We start from the raw sequence: 19,380 nt of genomic DNA, 5'->3' as shown, positions 1-19,380 counted from the left end.
AACAGATTTACAGGGAATTATTACAAACATATCACTCAAACACTTTTTCCATCACTAAACAGCACAGGCAGCCAGCTGCCATCTTAGCAAAGGGAGTCACCACAAAATTAATTAGTCACCAAAACCCTAATTAATTAGAAGACTCCATGAACTAACTCCATAATGAGCAAAGTAATCTCAGGCATCAAGAGGATGGTGGTGACAGATGTGTAATTTTCAAACTGAAAAGAAATGCTATCAGATACAGTTGTATCATTAAGAAGGTTCATCCCAAATGTTAATAGGCTGTTTGCACCTCTGAGCTGTGCTCAGCACTACTACAAGCTGCTAAGTAAACATCATCTGTGTGGTGCAAGGGAAAATAAGCCTGCTGTAAAGCAGGTTTGGGCCAGGAACAGCAAAGTAGCCTAGAACAGGGAGGACCTTGTTCTCTTGACACCCAGCTGTGAAGTCACAAGTGAAGACAGTAGGAAAGCTGGTGGCTTAGTCACCACTGAGCCTTCGCATGCCACTGCGGAGAATGGTGGGCACTTGCTGCTGGAATTGCACTAAAACTCACCAAATTTAAATGCATAATTCCGCGTTAGAAAACCAGGAGTGTACAAACTCAGCACAAATGATTACAGCACTCAGGCGCGGTGTGTGTGATTTTGGGAGGACTCACTACATGCCCCAGATCTCAGTAGACCTGGGCAACAGTGGCAGGTTTTGGCAGCAGAAACTCAAGGTTTGAGAAAGCACCACTTCAGAATTTACAACAAACACCTGTATGTGAAGAACACATTGAACAATTTGCTCTTCCATTCATTACTCCAGGTAACTAAGTTAAAAGCCAGTCAATCAGAAGCCCAAACCATTCACGAATTGCATCCATATTAATTAGTGTTATTTAACAGAACAGGCAGCTCCAGATTTGAGCCAACTGTGTCCAATTTTAACCTGTTTGTTTTGGCTGGAAAGAATTTCAAAGGGCCATGTCCAGCCTTCACATTCCTGAGGAACCGATTCTCTCATGCATTTTCTAACTTTCCTTGATGACTTTACCTTTCAGACAGCTGCCGAATCTGAGGAATCCCCATGTATTTGTTGAAGTGCTCTAACACATTCACAACGCCTTGGAGGAGGTTGGCAACTTCCCCATACTGTCTCCTCCTGGTCATAGCCCTGTAAAGGAAATTAAAGCTTTTAACAAAGCAAGTCTGAGGAAAATCTTGGGTGGCAATTCCAGAGGTTACCTCATCCACACCGGGTCATGCCAATCTCCACTGACATTTATTTTTCTAAAATACACAACTCTTCATTAACATTCCAATGCTGCATTAAAATTTCACTTAACTGATGCTAAAATAAACCAATGCAGCACACATCTAACAAAGCTCCAGAAAACGTAAATGTCAAAAGCAACACTTGGCAAAGAACATGTAAACTACTGAATGCATCCGCTTTCCAGTATGGGTCCGGAGGCAGTCAATGTTATTTTACTATAATGACCAGAGTTAAGCCATTCGTCATCACACACAAAGCGTGAGTTAAAGCTTCACAGGGAGGAGAATCATTATGCCGAAAAGCCCTTAGCCTTGGCTTTTTTGTTAATAACTTTCACAGGGAACTTGCAGAAAAAAAAAAAAAAAAACAACTTTATTTTTATTTCATCCTCTAGGATCATTCCAATGGAGACAGCAGCCTAAGTAAAATTTAATTCTGAACACTTCGCAATCCAGCGTTCGTGCAGAATTTGCTGCAGTCCAAGAACAGGCTGTGCTTGGGTCTCACAGCTTCACAGATGCAACATGTAAAAACTGAACTCCCTTAGCCCGTGTGTTTCTCAAGCACATTAAAAAAAGAAAACCACAAAGAATTATTAGAACCATCTAACCCCACTTCATACACAGTACAAGCTGTAAGGCTGCTTTGAACTCGTTCTCAGAATTAGAGGACCTTCCAGAGAGAGAGATCCCATTCCAGCTTAGGAAGAGACTGCTAAGAATCCCCCCAAACCCCTCAAGAGCACATCCTGATGACTATACCTAACTGGACAGACTGCCTTACACTTTCATGAAGCCAGACTCTCATTCCCAACCTATTAAGTAAACTTCCCTCCAGAAAAATAAGCAGCTGTTACAGACCTACTCGGAGCACTGCACCGAAATTAAGAACTCAGCAGTGGTGTCAAAGTGCCACTAAAATTCATGTGCTTACTCCAGTGAGTCCACTCCTCCTGCCAGCATGTGCAGGTGATTGAGGGTGGTGATGGAGGTGGTCAGATGACGCTTGGCATGATCTAGCTGCTTGATATCCCGCGTGATATCTTTAACCTAGTGAACAAAAAAACAGGAGTCTGGTTAAATATCAAGCCGCAGCAACAAAGTTTTAAGGAGATGAGAAGGGCTCTCCCCATTTTAGCTCCGCAGCCACATTAATGCAAGGCCAAGGATACAGGTGCAACACGTGCTTAACAGCAAATTACCAGCCAACAGCAGCAAAGACAAAAAAATAAAAATAAAAATCAGTGCCTCCCTCCCCTTCAAAGGCTAAGACGAAGCTGCCACTCACCATTTGTTCTGATTTTTCAGCCTTGTCTTTAATATCCTTAATTTTACCAAAGAGTTGCTGGATGGCTTTCTGAGCTTCTTCCAGTGCCTGAAAAAGAATCAAGGTCAGAGCGGAAAGAAAACCTGCAAGCAGTTTTCACCTCTAAGAAACATTCAGTTGCTTGGTCTCAGTCAGTGGAGGGGAGCAGTTTTGTTGGAAAGAAAATAGCAGCAGCACAACAAAAGCCAGTGTACAACGATGCACATAGTGGGATTTTAGCCCAGGTGGACCAGTGCTTCAGCATTCATGTTACAACAATGTGCTGGCAAAATCTGATCAGGACATTCTATGAAAGCACCTCTGTGACATGACCTGGAGCACCATTAGGTTTAAGGTTCCTGCAATAAATTTCTGTTCACTAAGCATAGAAAAATATGTAGCTACTCCTGATTAATATGCATTTAGAGTACGGAAACGAAACCTCTACACAAAACCCTGATGTTCCATCAATCCTAAATCAAAAATACGCATCACATACAGAACACTGAGTGCTCGCCTAAAAACCTCGCTGAATTAGCAGGATATTATCCTGTTGGAAAACGCCCTGCTCGTTTGGCAGATTGCTGTGGGGCGGGCAGTTCAGCCTGCCTCCCACAGGCACGAGGAGCGGAGGCACCCGTCCTACGCACAGAGGTTCAGCAGGACCTACAGGGGTCCAGCGGGGGAAATAGACTTGGCCCGCATTTTTGTGCTGTTTTTACTGCAGGATGCTTTGGGGATCTGGTCGTCTTTAAACAGCCATGGCGCATCTGACCTCACACGAGCAGCGTGAGCCACACGTGGATGCAGTGAGCGAAGCCACATGTCCAAAATCACATGCCCAAACTCTGACTTCTGAAGTATCTCAACACGTTTCGCCTTCCCGGCCTGATAACATTTCCAGCTCCAGCCCCGCTTTGTTTCCCCGCTGTTAAGTAGGCTTCTAGCCCTCTTTTTATATCCAGCCCCATGACCAGGGTTACGGGGCTAGCTACAAGCTCCTTCAGCAAATAAATTTAACACATCTTCATTCTGAAATGTAGGAGCAAGCTATCTGCCAGGAGGTTTTGCTGGAACGTAGCTGCGTTATAATAAAAAGTATAAAAGTTGGAAACGTTCTATAATTCGTTTTCCAGAGGGGAAAAGTCTCTTCTGAAATATCTTTGGAATCACGTGAAAGTTAACACTTCACCCATTAGTGTCACACGGCATGTTTGGGAAGTGAACACACGAACGTGCTACAGGGACACCTCTATTAGAGGTGACCACCACCACCTACCTTCTCATTTGGCTCCAGCCTAGACACCTTTCAGAATCAAGTTTTCTGTCCTGTTTAAAGGCACATGGATTAAACCCAAACCAAAGACCTGAAGAACGCCCCTTGCCTCTAACTCCAGGCTCTACACAAGTCCCAGGGCACGGCTGCAGCACATCGCCCACATGGGTCATGGAGCATGCAGCAACCACCTCGTGTATCCTGAGATGTGGATAGGTTTGGAAAATAAATAAGTCAGTCTGCGATTCTTCACAGGTGCCAATTGCTCAGTTTCCCTTTGATTCCACACCGACAATAAATGCTGATTTCTCTTATCCCAGGGAATTCAGCAGAGCTGCTGAATTTTCCAGCAGGAGAGGTGAGGATTTAACCAGCCCAAAAAAAGATTCCCTGAGAAGAGACATTATCCAATTATCCTCCTTCATAGCCAAAGCCAAGGCAACCTCACAAAAACCATTCGATCTTTAGATCACCTCGAGCCAAGGTGTAGCAATAGGTCCAAGTCAGGGTCTCAAGCAATCCAAACAGGGGGAGCCAAGGCAAGGAGCCCGGGGAGGCCCTGCATGCAATGCAGCATGACAGAGCGATGCTGGCACCCTGCAGGACCACTCCAGGTTCCCAGCTACCCATATACTTCTTAACCACATCTCGGATGCCATTCCCCTCCCACAGGGTTCTTTTTTTCCAGATACGGGCTCAGACAACACCACAGCTCTCCTTGCTGATGCATGGCTGCCAGCTGAACTCCAAGACCTTCAGCCATCCTCTGCAATCCGTCCACAGCTTGCTCTCCAAGAAAAGCAGTGCTCGAGCTGCTACCTTAAGCATCAGTACTTGGTTTGAAGTCATTTGCTCTCGATAGCCTTCAGCAACTTCAGAGTCAACAAGACCATGAGTGAGGATTTCCATCTCAGGTCTTCAGAAGGGTTTTACAATAAAACCCCTAACCACAAAGGAAAAACTATCTTATCTGTTTTCTTCATGAGACAGAACATCATCTAGCTGGATAAAAGGGACCTTTTCCAAAGTTACTGGCCATAATTTATCCTCAGAGAATGTCCCGATCCAACGAAGATTTAAAGCTGTTCACATAGCAACAGCGAACAAAAGAGAAACCACACAATCTATTTTTCTAACGTACTATTAATAATGCTGTGACAAAAAACCAGCAGAGGCTTTTTGCAGAAGACTGGTTTCTGCCTGAGGCCCACGTTCCTGCTGCAGGCCCGGCCTGCGCTCTGGGGGCAGCGGCCTGCTGCCTTCCTCAAGGCTGCCCCTGGAGCAGAGAGCAAATTCGAGTGGGATTTTGTTCTTGTACACCAAAAACTGCCCAAACGAGGTGAAATGGTGTCATCACCTGGTCCTGATACTTGCTGCTTTTACCTCCTTACGGTCTCTGGAAAAACAGGAGAGGCAACACGTGCTGTGCCCCAGCCTGGGGAGTTAAAGAAGCGAGGCCTCCTGCTGCTGTGCCAAACGGCCTGGCTGTAACATGGGGAGAGACACGAACGGTGGCTGTCCAAGTCCCGTGTTGCATCTCTCAGAGAAGGGCAAACATTCCTACAGCTGTTAAAAAAACAACACAGAACTCAACAGCAAAATTAACAGACCTGAGTAAATCAGACTTGCTCATGGACACTGCCTTCATTCCTTAAAACCTACTTCCAAACAGTTGCTTCACCACTAAACCAAATCTTCCACCAGTTCAAGGGCTCCTCTCCTCAAGAGAGATGCATATTCCTTATTTGAGCTAGAAGAAGCTAATTCATTCATGTATTTGCTTTTTTAAAATATAATTTACATAAGAGATGAAGGTATTTTTCCTCAAACATAAGTGAGATTTGCTCAAAGTAGCACCGTGTCAAAACCTATTTCTTTTTAGTCAGAGGGGCGCTACCAAAGGGATCTGAGGGAAAGCTCAGAACAAATCCAAAGAGTTATTTGTTGCACAAAGTCTACAATTAAACTTCTTAATGGCTCTTTTTATGGAAACCAATGAAAACTTTTTGGCTGTAGCACTCCAACTGCAGCATCCAAAAGTAAAATATTGCACATAAAGGAAGGAAATAAGTAAAAGCAATAATGGGGAAAAAATAATTTCGCCATCCTGGTCACTGTGAAGACAGGGGAAAGAAAAGCGCAAAATCGCCTCACGTTTGATGAATGGTGTTCATTATTAAGAAATATGAAACTGACATCTGAGGCAGGAAAGCAGGCCTAATTGTTCAAGGAATAATAAATAGATTTATTGCTGTGCATAATGATTACTCTTTCGGCTGTAAAACGGGAGATGGGAAACTACAGACACGTAAAAAGAGCACACTTCAGATTTGGGAAAACGCATTTCCCTTCACTAAATTCTCACACTGCTCCCATTAAGACAGCAAATCGTGAATTGTAAAAGCCTTTTCTTACTGCTTTTGCTGTTGTTTTATTAATAGAGGATTTATTGTGGACAGACATTCTAAAACCAGAAGCGTGTCAAGAGGAAAGGAATTGCTCTTCCTCTGACACAGCTGGCGTACACGATGAACACCACCCACCAACCCCACTGTTGTGGCCTGACACGGGGGTCACCTTGCAGTATCATTTACTGGTTTCCTCACCATACACGCAAATTTACGGCGCTTCCAACTGCCCTGCAAAAACTACGTTACTGTATTTCCTTCCCTAAAAGTGCAGTTCATTTCAAGGGCTTTGTACCACTAATAAATAAGTGACTGGATACGTGATCTGTTATCCTTAGATGAAACAAGGACGTTGAAATTAAGCTCGCAATGCCCTGGACAAACACCATATGACTCTAATCAGCAAGCCAGCCTGCAAGCTACAATGAACCCATCAGCATTATTTGTTAAAACTTCATGCAACCTCTGTGGTCCCTGGATGCCAGGCACCAGCTGAGAGTCCAGCCCTGGCAGGACTCTGCCCGATCGCCTTTTGCTGAGCTGTTTGTCCCCAGGGCTGCTCTGACACGGGTGAATTTAGGAAGAGGGGTGAATTTAGGAAGAGGGCAGGACCAGCAATGGAGCAAGACAGAGTGTGTGATGCAAGGCGACAGGCCTGGCTGCGCATCACTTGCCCCTTCCTTCTCTGGCACAGGAGAACGCAGAACGCTGAGAAGATGCACACAGGACTTGGAAAACCCAACTCTGTAGCACACGTTACCCCCAGGTAAGCTGGACATACCTCGAGCTACACAGGTCTCCATCATCTGCTCCAAAGCAGGAGGGAAAAGCACAGCACATGAATCAGCTGCAGCTCTTTAACCCTCTTCACCTTGAGATGCAAGAGGAAAGGAGTCCATTGAACACCAGTAGGAAATGACAGGGAGCAGTTAAAGCATGAATCACAAAGAAAAAGCCAGCCTAAAAAATATCTTTCCTTGGCATCATCCCAAGCAACTTCTAAGGTCAGTCTGCACATCATCACTTGTGGCACCTTTTTATCTTGATCTTCCAACCAGCAAAAGGAGGAAATAAAACAAGCCAAGTGAGAAGCGGGATGAGACCAAGCCTAACGGAGCAATCCTGGCACGAATTTAGAATTCAGCATTTTGAAGCAAAGCGTCCTTTGAAAGTTACTGTTCCCATGGCTTACAGTACGAGGTTCACCCCACCAAAAACAGCATTAGCAACAGTGTTCGAGCCTAAAACCAAAAGTCAGTGAATTACAGCCTCTGCAAATCCCCAGAGCTGCTGCAAATGGGCACAGCATCCTCCTTCCCTCCCCACCCCAGGCACAGCTCCTGCCCTCTGCTACAGAGCTGCGCATCCCTCCAGCCGAGCAGTGGTGTCTCCTTGGTGGGTGTGCTGATTTCTGGATGTTCTTCCCATCAGGAATCTCGTGCAAGTACACAAATACTGAAATGCCAGGAAATACGCAAACAGAGGAATTAAGAGTGCAGTACTACAAAGCATTCTTTAATTGGGGAAAGAGCAAATTTTCAGAGGCAGTTTGCTTGCTTAGGAAGCTCTGAGATTTGGGATGATCTGAACCAACATCGCTCTGTCCCCAGCAAGGGTTAAAATACCTTGATAGTTTCCATATGCTCCCTGGTGTTGTTCTAGAAATGTGCTAGTTTTATTTCCTTCTAGCCAATATATATTTCAATTGGATGTCGTTACTCCCATCAGAAAGCTGCCCTCTGCTAAGTATTTTATGGACGCTTGACACATCTGCCAAATTCACAGCATCCAAATGTATTTTTAATGCTACAAATTGGGCTGTGGTCAGGATGCTGAGAATTTAATGCTCCTGGATCGGTCCCCGCTCTTGAATACAGTGTGTTAATGCTTCTTTCATTTGCTGCCACACTTACAGCCCAGATCAATGAAAATCTGGACCATGACTAAAAATAAGTTCCCATCCCCGGTTCTCAAAGGAGCCTCAGCTGCAGATTTCAAAGAAACCCTTGCATACTGTGACCAGCCTAACAACAATTTCTGCCACTAAAATCTCACACAAATGAGTCCCTCCAGACTGAGAAAGGGTAGAAGTACACTTTTATTCTCAGTCTGATTTCATTTTAGAGAAAGCTCTTAAGTTTTACAGCAATGGATAAACTGCTGCAGCTAAAGCCAAGAGGGCTCGCCCATTAGAGCACTGTGACAACACACCACAGATACCCAGATAATTCCCCTGAGCACACAAACTTGTGAGACTCATCACCCTTCGTTTTGATTTTAGCAAATTTCCACCCTAGGAGTTCATCAAACGCGATGTAACCACCACAATTGCCTCTAAAAAATGTAGTTTTCTGTCATCAGCTCTAGTCCTAACCTCTATGGCTGCACAGGAGGCTTTAAATCAACAAAGCAGATTACGTCCAATACTGCACCGAGCTTAAAATTGCTCCTCTTGTCCCTTCACTTAACCCTCCAAATCATACTCAGGAATCAAAACCCGTGCTCTGAGTAGCTGCACAAACACAGGCAGCAGATGTGAAGCAGGAGGTGATGTTCAGGTAGTGCTGGTTGAAACCTTGCAGCCCAGCTCCTGAAGCTCACTGCTGCGTTAAGCCAGCGCCCTTCTCAGCTGTCAGTTTTATGGCACTGCCCAGCCCTGCACGATAAAAAAAAAAAAAAAGGTGGTGGTGTGCTGTAACTGACAGCAGTTTTATTGGTCTTGCTCAGGTGAGTGATTTTACCTGTCACAGCAGCACAAGTTTTACATCCTGCAGCCAAGTTCGGCAGCCCGTCGAGTCGGTGCTTCTCAGACTTTGCAAGGTGAATTCAGGTTTAGGCTTTAGGAGGCCAGATCTAGGTGGGGGAATGGACAACCACATCACAAACCCTACAAACGGGGATTTCGGAATGGAAATGCTGACAGCTCACCTGCCACAGGCATGGAAGCAACATAACTAGAATAAATAATACCACTCACCAAAAATGGGAGATGACAAAAGAGGGAGGAAGAAAATCCCACAGTAACACAAAATCTCCTGTGTGTTATCAGGATTTCTATTTCCAGGCTGGGCTTCTCGCTTTGCTGGCACCCAAAACCAGGCGGCGCTGGCTGTGGATCATCCCAGGCTCCCTTTGCAACCTGCTTTTAACACCATCAGATGAAAAAAACCATCTCTCACCAGCACAAAACGTGCCCTGCTCCCCAGCCTCGGGCAGCAGGACGACACGGTGCGTTCCTTACCTCTTGACCCAAGAGGCACAAAGCAAGGTCACAGCCGGACCCGCCTCGAACCGAGCTCTGCAGCAGATGGCAGAAGTTATGCCTGACCTCTTCGGGCAGTTGCAGATGCCAGTTTTAATGGCCAGTAGCCAAAGGAATAATAAACAGCGCTATTTCTTCCTGGCGTGCCATTCACCTGAAACCCTTTTCAATAAATACGTTCTGGGCTAGAAAGAGCTCGCCGTGTCTCCTAGATGGGAAGGACATTGTCCAGCTGTCATAATTCACTAGGGAAGTGACTCTAAATGAATCTCACATTTGATTTATTTTGGCAGCTCAATTTCTGTTTATTATTCTCTGGTTACAAAAGAATATTGGGACTTCAGTCACCAGGCTGGAGCCTTACAGAATCCGTGGCAGGACTTTTTTTTTTTTAATCTATAAAATTACACAGCCTCAGACACGGTATTTAACCCTCATCCATTCATCACCTTAAAACAGTGAAATCTAACATTTGCTTGTTTGTATTTCAGAATACTGAACCGTTCAATAGAAAACAAACACAGTACAGCTCAGCCCTGAGGGGAGAGAAGGAATAGGCCAGAGTTGGTGCCTACAACATCAGGGGTGGTGACACAGAAAAGCCCCCAAGTATTTTTCAGACGTAGGCTTAATTAGTTATTGAGCTCTCAAGGTGATTTTGTCTGCTCTCAATGCTCACACAAACCATCCCAGCAGAGCCCAGGCCCCTCATCGAGGCACAGCAGCACCGGCCACGAGCCAAACCTGCAGCCAAGGAAGCAGCGTGCACTTGGACGCCTGGAAGAGAGCACTTTATTTAAATAAACGCAGAAATGAAACCAAAGTACCTACGGCAGCAGATCAGAAAGCACTGGCTACCTCAGCTTCGAGCCAAACACCACCTGTAGCCCAAAGAGCCACCTCCACACAAACAGGTGGAGGTCGGAAGGGAAGCTGCAGCGAGGGCGCTGTTTGATCAGTGTGTTTATGCAGACACTGCACAAAATCAGCTCTGCCTGCCAGGCTGCTGCTGCCTGTAAGGCAGCACTCGGAGCAGGGGAGGACAAGCTCTGACTCCAGAGACACCACCCGCCGGCTGCCCTGCAGCTGAGGACGTGCCAGCTAAACGGGCACCCGGCAGCCAGGCTGACACCACCAGCAGGGGAGGGCCACGCTCCCTGCTGCTCTTCTCTGCCACTTGCAGCATCTGCACATCACTTTTTTCTGCTCGCCGTCCATCTTCGTTTCTTTTCCTCCCATCTTCATCTCTTCTCCTCCCTGTATCGGCTCTGCAACACGTTTCCCGATCACTATGAAAAACAACGACCCCATTTCACTTAATTCCAGCCACGACCTTGTAAAACCCAATAACCTGTGGGCATTTTTCCATGCCAGACGCATCCTTCCCCTCCTTCCACAGCCTTAACGACCGCCAGACGCTGCAGCACGCGGGCAGGGAAGGCTGCCTGGGACTCACCGCAGCTGCAGAGCTGAGCCGTGTTTATTTTTACATGCGATGAGAAAGGACAGCAATGGTTACCCAGCCCGGGCTGGCTAATTAAGCTGTCTACTGCTGCGCCGGGTTCAGGCTGGGCAACAAGAATATATTTGTGTTCTTTAACCACAGCAGCTGCCACCCCTTTTTTGCACGGCTGTAGTGAGGAAAAAAACACCACGTTACTGTTCTCATGGAGCAAAGCAAAGAAGCAGAAGCCAAAGAAAGCAATCCCAGTTATCAGCTCCTATCTTCAGCCATGAGAAACACGCACGGCTCTTCCCAGCCCAGAGCACATCCCTTTCCTCTTCCAGTTAGTGCTTAACTCTGGTCTAGCACTGACTGAGGCAGGACCCTACCACACCAGGACACACTGAGTGCCGGGAGGCATTTGGATGTGGCCCTCATTAATATATTTTAAACTTTTGTTTAGCCCTGCAGAGGTCAGGCGGTTGGACTACATCTTCAAAGGCTCCATCCAACTGAATTATTCTGTTCTGGAAGCAAAGCTTTTGTTTAGAGCAGCCCGTACCCATTGAAATTCAGTTATTTACTTTGTGCGTGCACAGGGCAGGAAGGGAAAGATGGGCCACAGACAAAGAGGTTTTGTTTGTTTTAAGGAGTCAAACTATGAAGCCACAAAACCACCGGGGATCTTGGAAAGCCCCTTGAGGTCTCAGTTCCTCTCAAAGCAGGCTTCACACAAAGCTGCCTCACCTTTATTGACACAGGCCCATGCGCCCTGCTTGCACAGGCACTGTTAAGGGTTAAACCGGGCTGAAAATGCAGAAGCTGCCTCATACAAGGACAAGAGCAGGATAGGTGAAGCAGCTTCAGCCAAACAAGCAGTAAAGGCATGTCAGCTGCTGTCAAAAAAATTACAGCCAGCCCATGTAGAAGGTTCAGCAATAAACACAACTAAAGAGAGTGACAAATAGAAACGCACTGAGCGCGTTACACATCCAGTGGAAAAATCTATGGGAACTTTTTATACGACACCCTGGGGCAAAGAGGAAATTATACCACAACTGGACTGGAGCTCCTAGCAAGGTCAGCCCAGCCTCCAGTCCAGCAGCAGATCTGAGAAAAACCTTGCAAGAAAAAAAAAAGAAAAAGGATCGGACAGTGCTGGCTCCCCAGAAAGTGCAGGCACAGCTCGAGCCACGTATCGTTACGCCAGAACTACGGCGGCTCCTGCATTCCCAGCCTCTCCCAAGGCAGCAGAAATAGCCCAAGTCTGGGACTCCCAAGGAAAATTTTGTTACGCCCTGCAGAGGAATGTTCCACCCACGGCTGTTGTTTCCTCCCATAAAAGGCTCATTAGGGAGATAATTTCTGAAGTTCACGGCATTGTCTGCAGGCTCTACTGAAATATCGCACCAGGAAGGGGAAGCCAAATGAGCCAGACTATTTTAAGGCTCTTGCATTTGGAGGAAATTCTAGGGCAAAATTTCAAAAAGGCAGATGCTTTGAACTGGGAAACATTACGCTCAGTGGAGAGGAGAGAGCATTCTTGCCTTTAGAGCCACTTCAGTAACTCTTTGGGGGCCACATCTCTTTGATTACTTTATTTCTAGATTTAGAACCTGCTTTTTCAGAGACCTAAGTACGACTCGCTAGGAACGTGTGCATGAGATCAAGACTACTTAGGCAACTGCTTAAAAGTTAATGACTGATGACAAAAAACTACTCCTGCATCCTTCACACACCTACGGTTCCCCTCGAAGGCCTGCTCACTCATCTCAGCACGCAGCTGGAGCACAGACGTTGTCCCCAGCGTTGCAACCACCGCGCTACCAGCCAGAAGTCTCAATCACAGGCAGTATCAGTGGCTGGATCTGCAATTAACACGCTGAACTCGCTAACCCTGAGGTCTCCTTTTCTTCAAGGAGCACGCAGAGCACATTTCCATAGCCGCATACAAATTATTCACCACGGTGCCTGACGGGGATTTCAACTGCTCCAGCTGGGAGAACAGCTCGCAGCGCTATTCAGGCACCTCAGCAGCACTGCCTGCACTTACCAGCAGAACCCTGCCCTGTCTCAAAAACGAGGCTGGGCTCCCCCCTCCTGGACAGCCACGAAGGTGCAGCTCTCAGCAGGGCTGAGTAAAGGACTGCTCCTCAGCACGAGGGGAAGGCTCCTTGCCAGCAGCTTTGAAAAATGACCCTGTACCCAAAGAGAAACCAAGTTGTTACAGGCTACGCAGCCTCGGTTTATCTTCTAGGAACCTGCTGGGTATCAACGGTTTCCAAACATGCTATAAAAATAAAGATAAGTCAGTAACAGCTCCCTGGCCCCTGTGATTTGGGCGGCACTTGAAGCAACAGCCTACACGAGCTTCCCAATCCCCCGTTTGGCAGCTAAAGCTGCCAGGAGATGGAAAAGCCAAGGCTGAGCTCCCTGAATCAGCTTCTCCACCCACGGCGCATGCTCTGCGAGGACAGCAGGGACAGCAACTGCTGGTGTGCACAGCTCCGGCTGCACCCACAACGGGGGGACACAGCTACTGTGGAAAACAGAGAGAAGGGACTCAGCAGGGAACCCTCTCCTGGCTTGCTTTGGCTCGCACAGGAACTTTTCTGTTGTTCTACCACTGGAGCTGAGGTTTGTTTCCTTGGGAAGGAAGTCAGGGATTGAGAGGATGTTTATAAAAAGCGTGCTACTTACTCTCCAGACAAAAGCAGCTCCTTTAGCTCTGATATCATGAGGTCAGGCAACCCTGGCAGATCCTGGTTAGTCTGCACCACGTGGGGTTAGGAGAGAACACGGCCGAAGAGGTATTTGCAAAGCACCTTCCAGATCCAAGCTTACAGGAAATGTACAGTAAATGTACCCTAAAATGCCACTGAAATCCAAGCAGCTGTAACAGAGCCCACAGGTGCTTTTATTCACAGCACACGCTTTCAAGGAAAGGAAGGACTGCACCGTCCTTGGGTTTCGGTGTGCCCATGGATAGAAATATGTCAAAAGCCAGGGATAGGTTTTTCAAAAGCTAGGTTGTTGCAAGTAGCGCATCCTATGGGCCAAGGGCATCTCACGGCAACAAGCCACTATACATGGGAAGATTTATTCAGCTTCTTGCTGGGGTTGCCTCTAAGCTTTATTTCCAGCCTATTGCAAAAGCTGGTTGCCACCCGCTTCTTTATTAATTGAGGGTGTGGTAAATATCATAAAATGCAATAATGATCTGCACCCTGGGCCTCCTGAGGAGACACTCACAGGATGGTGACACCGTCCATCTACATGTACGCTGCAACCCAATTTCACAGGAAATATCAGAATTATGAAGATTACCATTTCCTACAAATTGAGTGAGATCTGTGGAAGAGAGCACCTAATGTTACTGTAAGACCTTTCAAACTACAAACTACCACCAGAAAAGATAAAAAGGAGGAAAAAAAAAAAGCTTCAGACAGCTCTGACCTCCTTCCTAGCAGAGCACTGACTTGTCTTAAGGGCACCTTGCTTTCAGCTGCATTGAGACTTCTTCTTACCGTGTACTGTAAAACAAAACCCTTGCTCTGAGTGGGAGAAGACAGGCCTCTCGCTCTATAAAAATTTAACATCCTGCTCAACAGACACACCACAAACACATTCACGTTTGAAGTTTTCTTTAAAAAAAAAAAAAAAAAAAGAACTTGGACAGAAATTTAATTGGTTCTTTTACAACCAAGCTAAATGAAGGGCTGCACGGATGATTTGCCTCTCGAGACTTCAGAGCAGGACACTGTCCAAGTCTGCCTCAACACGCTTTGGGGACTTCAAAGGGATTAAAGAGTAAAAAGCAGAGATATAATGCAAAGCTCTAAACAACACTCACTGCACCTCCATAGCACAGGGAGGCTTTGTTACCCTGCAAGCACCGCTCACTGTGGCACTGCCTCTTTTGTCTCTCCCCCGCACCCCATGCATCCTTGGGACCTGTGAGTCCTGAGGCACTCTGGGCAAGTTGTACCCACAGCTCTCCTTGATTTTATTTTTTTAAAGCCTTCTCTGAACGTGTAGCCTTTTGAGCCCATTTGAGGTGACAACTGTAGCAGTTTCCCTGCTGCCACCAACCATCCCCACACTCCTGCACATACTGCACTCGTTTCCACTCCCCTCCTCAATCTCTGCAGTTGCTGCCCACTTGATTTCTTGCCTCATCCCCGCGGTGACTGCGGGCAGCACCACTCCAAGGTGGGCTACATCCCAGGAGTGTCCCCAGTTTAACAGCACTACTTGGGAAGCCACACAAACACCGAACTGGTTCTGCTAGGAGAGGTAAGCAGCTCACATCTGCCTGAGAACAATACAAAGGTGCAGGTAAGGTAAATAATTCACTCGATGCCAGACTCTGTGGCAGAGGTAGGATTAGAAATGAAAAGTTTTTCACCTCAAGCCCCGATCTCTGGGTGTTCTCTGATGAAGTAACCTCTCTAAAGCCCTTGGAGCACAAGGCTGCACACACAGCCTGTTGGAAGCCAGCCAGTGATGTATGTTTTCATCTCAGTCTTTTTCTGTTCTCCACACAGAGTTCTTTTCACCACTTCCTGCAGGGGCTTCGTGTCCAGTTTGCCCAGAACTTATTCTTTCAACACAACAAACTTAATAAAGGGGGAAAAAGTGAGAGTGGGGGCAGTGCTCCCACAAGAAAAGAGCAGATATGCGCCAACTGCTACTGCAGCAAGAAGTGGAATTGCTGGAAAAGCCTTGCTGGGGAGGGAACGATTATCCCAACCCAGCAACCCCTTCCTCAATCTGATATTAAAGAGATGAATCAATAGACACAGGAGGTACAGCTGCACCAAGTGATACCTCACTGCCAGATAACACGGGGACCAAGCTCAGTGTTCACAAACACCGCAGCCATGGCCGTGCTGTTCAATACTGGACTCTGAGCAAACACATCTGTCAAGAAAGAGACAAACGGAAAACCTGGTGGCCAAATAATACATACAGGATGAACTGGCAGGCAGTCATCAAGCTTAGTCACTAGCTACTCGGGGTACTTCAGCAAACAGCCTAGTTAGGAGGCTAAATAGCCTCTTATTGATTCTTACTCAATGGCAAATGTGTTTGTACCTGTTTAATCCTGTTAGTTTATAATTAGCTTTAGAGAGGCATGACTGCAAGCCTCCTGGTTTTGCTTTTGATTTTTATAATTGATTTCTCATTCACTTCCCTTTGCAGGGTGATCAGAAGGCAGGACAGAACAGCTGTTCAGAAAGCAGCTCAGGAAGTCATTAGTGTAAAAGAGAGCAGAAACACCTCCCTAACAATGGGAGCAGGTTTCTAGAGCCAAGCCTCAATTTAGAATCACAAGATGAGAACCTCTGGCTTTGCTTGAGATGAGATACACATACCTGCCTGCCATCCTGTCCCACGTTCGTCTGTCCCCTCACTACAGTTCGAATGTTGTCATCCAACCTCCTGCAGAAATGAATTTATAATGTCAAATCCATTCTCTATATGCCTGAGCAACATAATTTCTGGGAACCTTGAGAGCTACAAAATTGATTTAAAATCGAAGAGCTGGTGCTGAACCAATGCTGAACTCATACTTCTTTCTCCCTCTCTCTGTGGGGCAATATCTTACACAATATAAAGCTCCTGTTGCAAAAACAAAAAATTTACATAATCTAATTGGGGCTCCTTGTATTTCTCTTCCCTTAAGCAATATCACACGTTTTCCCTTGTTGGTTTTCATTTCCACTTTTCATATATTAAAGTGCTGTCTCAATCTTTTCAGGCTGCCAGTGCCAGACTGTGCAGAAACATAAGTTTCCTCCTGCAGAGTTTTTATTTTACATTTACAGTACAAATAACGACAAAAACATAAAATGCGAGTTTTTACAATTGCTACTTTGACCTCATAAAAATTCTCAGCAAGCAAATATTCTGGGTAGTTTGTTCTCTCAGCCTTCAAACTGTACTAAAGTTTGGTACTCATTGATTTCTAGTTCATTGCAACCCATCATAAAATAACCTGAAAGGCAGATATTACACAATAGGGGCAGGATTTAAAAAAAACCTCTAATTAGCGATACATTTTTGACTCTTTCCAACTCTGTTAGGCTTCAGGTTGATCCTGTCCTGTCTTTTAAGCAAATCAAAAGCTCTAATTAGCCACAGCACAGGCTGTACTTCTGAAGCCTTGGTAACAACCAGACTACCGCCCATCTGAGATGCGATGAAATGGAGAAACACTTACCTTATTTTCAGTCTGATTTTGTTCACAACTTCATCGATGTTTGCCAAAGACTACAACATGAAAAACACAAAGGAAAGTCAGTAGGTTTTCCCTTTTTACTTTGCTATGCACCAGCCGTGGCAATTAGCACTTTCTTGTGCATCTTACTTTACAAGAAGCAGAGCGTGACTTTGTTTTACAGGTGGAGAAACAGACACAGGGCAACTCAGCGACTTTTCAGGTCACATAACAGCAGCAAAAGAGAGGGCACAGCCCTGCACGTCCCCCTCAGCCCCAGGCAAGCAGGGTGTCCCCTGCAATTCTCAGCACTGCCAGGAGCCTGCAGTCAGCAGGAACGGCCCTGAAATGCCGTGGTGACAGTGACCTCCAGCGGGCAGTGCAGAGCTCTCACCTTCCCTGGCCAGGACCCTCCTGCAGAGCTCAGGCACCCAGCGCACGGCTGGAGGAGGCCTGGCTGCTGCTGGAGCTGTAGCAGGGGCTTTGCGGGGGAAAAATAGGTTTCCACCAGCAAAAAGGAGAAAGGACAAACCAGCACCCACCAGCAAACTGAAGAGAGAAACCTGAAGGCCAAAAAGCCAACCCTGCAGAGGGGCTTAAACACGGTAGAACCTGCAATGGAGCTGCCTCCCAACCCAGTCTTGAGCTGCAGAAACACCTTTTCACAATAGCGTACTCCAAAACTGCCCCGGGGCTGATTTGGGGAAGACCAAGTATGGATAATGATCCCACAGCAACCTCCTTCTCTACATCTCAAAAGAAACAATGGGTTATAAACAGGGATGACTCCTCAGTGATATTTCACACTCAACACCTGTCTTATGCGGTTACAACCCTTGAGGATTCACTAATGATTAACACACAGCAGTTATGAGGTGTGCTGCTACACAAACCTCTGTGTATAAAGCTAATTTACGTCCACAGATCAAAGAACTCTGACTCCAGCCAGCACTTTGGGTACAAAGAAGCTGTGTAACGAGCGGACCTCATTAGATGAGGATTTAAGAAGTGATTGTTCTCACAGCATTACTACCAATGCTATTGTGTGGAAGAAAAGGCTTCACAGGCTTAAACACGCCTTCAGTCGTTTACTACCAGGTTACTCCTTGCACAGAGGATTTACTGTGAGCACTACTTACTTGCTCAGTGGGAAAGAGAGTGTTGATGTACTCCACAGCGTTGAAATCTGCTCTGTCCAGGGGATCTTGGCTGGGGAACACCTGAGGAGAGGGAGGGAAAAATACAATGAACAACACATCAACTTTAATTTCTGTAACTTTACACAATATCTGCTACTTTTTAATCACTTCAGCACCCACTTCAGGTTGTGTTCAACAGCAACGTTCTAACAAGCCTGCACAAAGTCCTCAGGAATGAGATCTCCAGAGATCTCCGACCTACCAAAATTCCTGGGGCTATCAGCCTGGATAAACACAGATACCACACATGCATGCTTCCACATATAGCACGAGCACAACCAGCCCTGTGCAAGGGATTCCCAAGATGCACAGGCCATTAATTACACATCCCAAACCATTCTGAGCTTTGCAGTTGTGTGGAAGTGATGACCCCTGCTGAGGCCTTGCCCTTATCTTCACTTGGGCTTTGCGAGGCCCCATGGTGAGAGGCAGAGGATTTGTTTTTCATAGCCATGTAATATGAAACACGATGAATTAAGAAATGGTTGTACAAGTTTTCTGGAGATTGGGGTTTGCCACTCACACATGAAAGAAAGGGAAAGAAACAGAATCAGCTAGGTGATTCTTCCTACCCCCAGGAAAAGGAAGAGAGCGGCAGTGGTGCAGACAGATCTGCCTTCAGAAATAGCTTAAATGATGCAAGTACAGCTGGCAGCCTTTGTTTTTGTCCCCACAGACCAAAACACACTGCATTCCCTTCTCTGGTACCACACTTATTCCATATTCACACAGCCACCAGCTCTGCTCTCTGTGGTCAAAACCACGCCAAGCAAGCACAGCAGCTGCCCCCATCACTGCAGCACCACCTCCACACATCACCCTGCACACAAAGCCCTCACAAAGCCCTGTTTTAACCGGGCACACGCACTATCCACCTTTCACAGAGTAACAGCAGTGGTTGTGTCAGACTTTAAACGAGAGAAACTCTGCCTAGGAACAGGCCTCGTCAGCAGCTTTCACCTAGAGGCCTTCATAGGCACCTGCCCAGCTCCACCAC

The 19,380-nt window shown here is 46.4% G+C and overlaps 1 protein-coding gene across 1 annotated transcript in view; it reads right to left on the bottom strand.

Annotated features, from left to right (window-relative positions):
* The window catches only part of VPS53 (VPS53 subunit of GARP complex), a 61,339-nt gene that overhangs the window by 41,476 nt on the left and 483 nt on the right, over window positions 1–19,380 (bottom strand). Inside the window, exons 2-7 of the mRNA XM_082776065.1 lie at window positions 18,324–18,404; window positions 17,188–17,237; window positions 16,340–16,406; window positions 2,554–2,640; window positions 2,200–2,315; window positions 1,045–1,164 (exon numbers count right to left, since the gene is read on the bottom strand). Coding sequence (XP_082632191.1) covers window positions 1,045–1,164; window positions 2,200–2,315; window positions 2,554–2,640; window positions 16,340–16,406; window positions 17,188–17,237; window positions 18,324–18,404 — 521 coding nt within the window. The remainder of the gene's footprint in view (window positions 1–1,044; window positions 1,165–2,199; window positions 2,316–2,553; window positions 2,641–16,339; window positions 16,407–17,187; window positions 17,238–18,323; window positions 18,405–19,380) is intronic.

This window comes from Aythya marila (assembly GCF_965140915.1).
Source record: "Aythya marila genome assembly, chromosome: 20".
Lineage (NCBI taxonomy): Eukaryota > Metazoa > Chordata > Aves > Anseriformes > Anatidae > Aythya > Aythya marila.
Note: the sequence above shows the minus strand (reverse complement) of the source record. Positions and strands in the feature narration are given on the sequence as shown.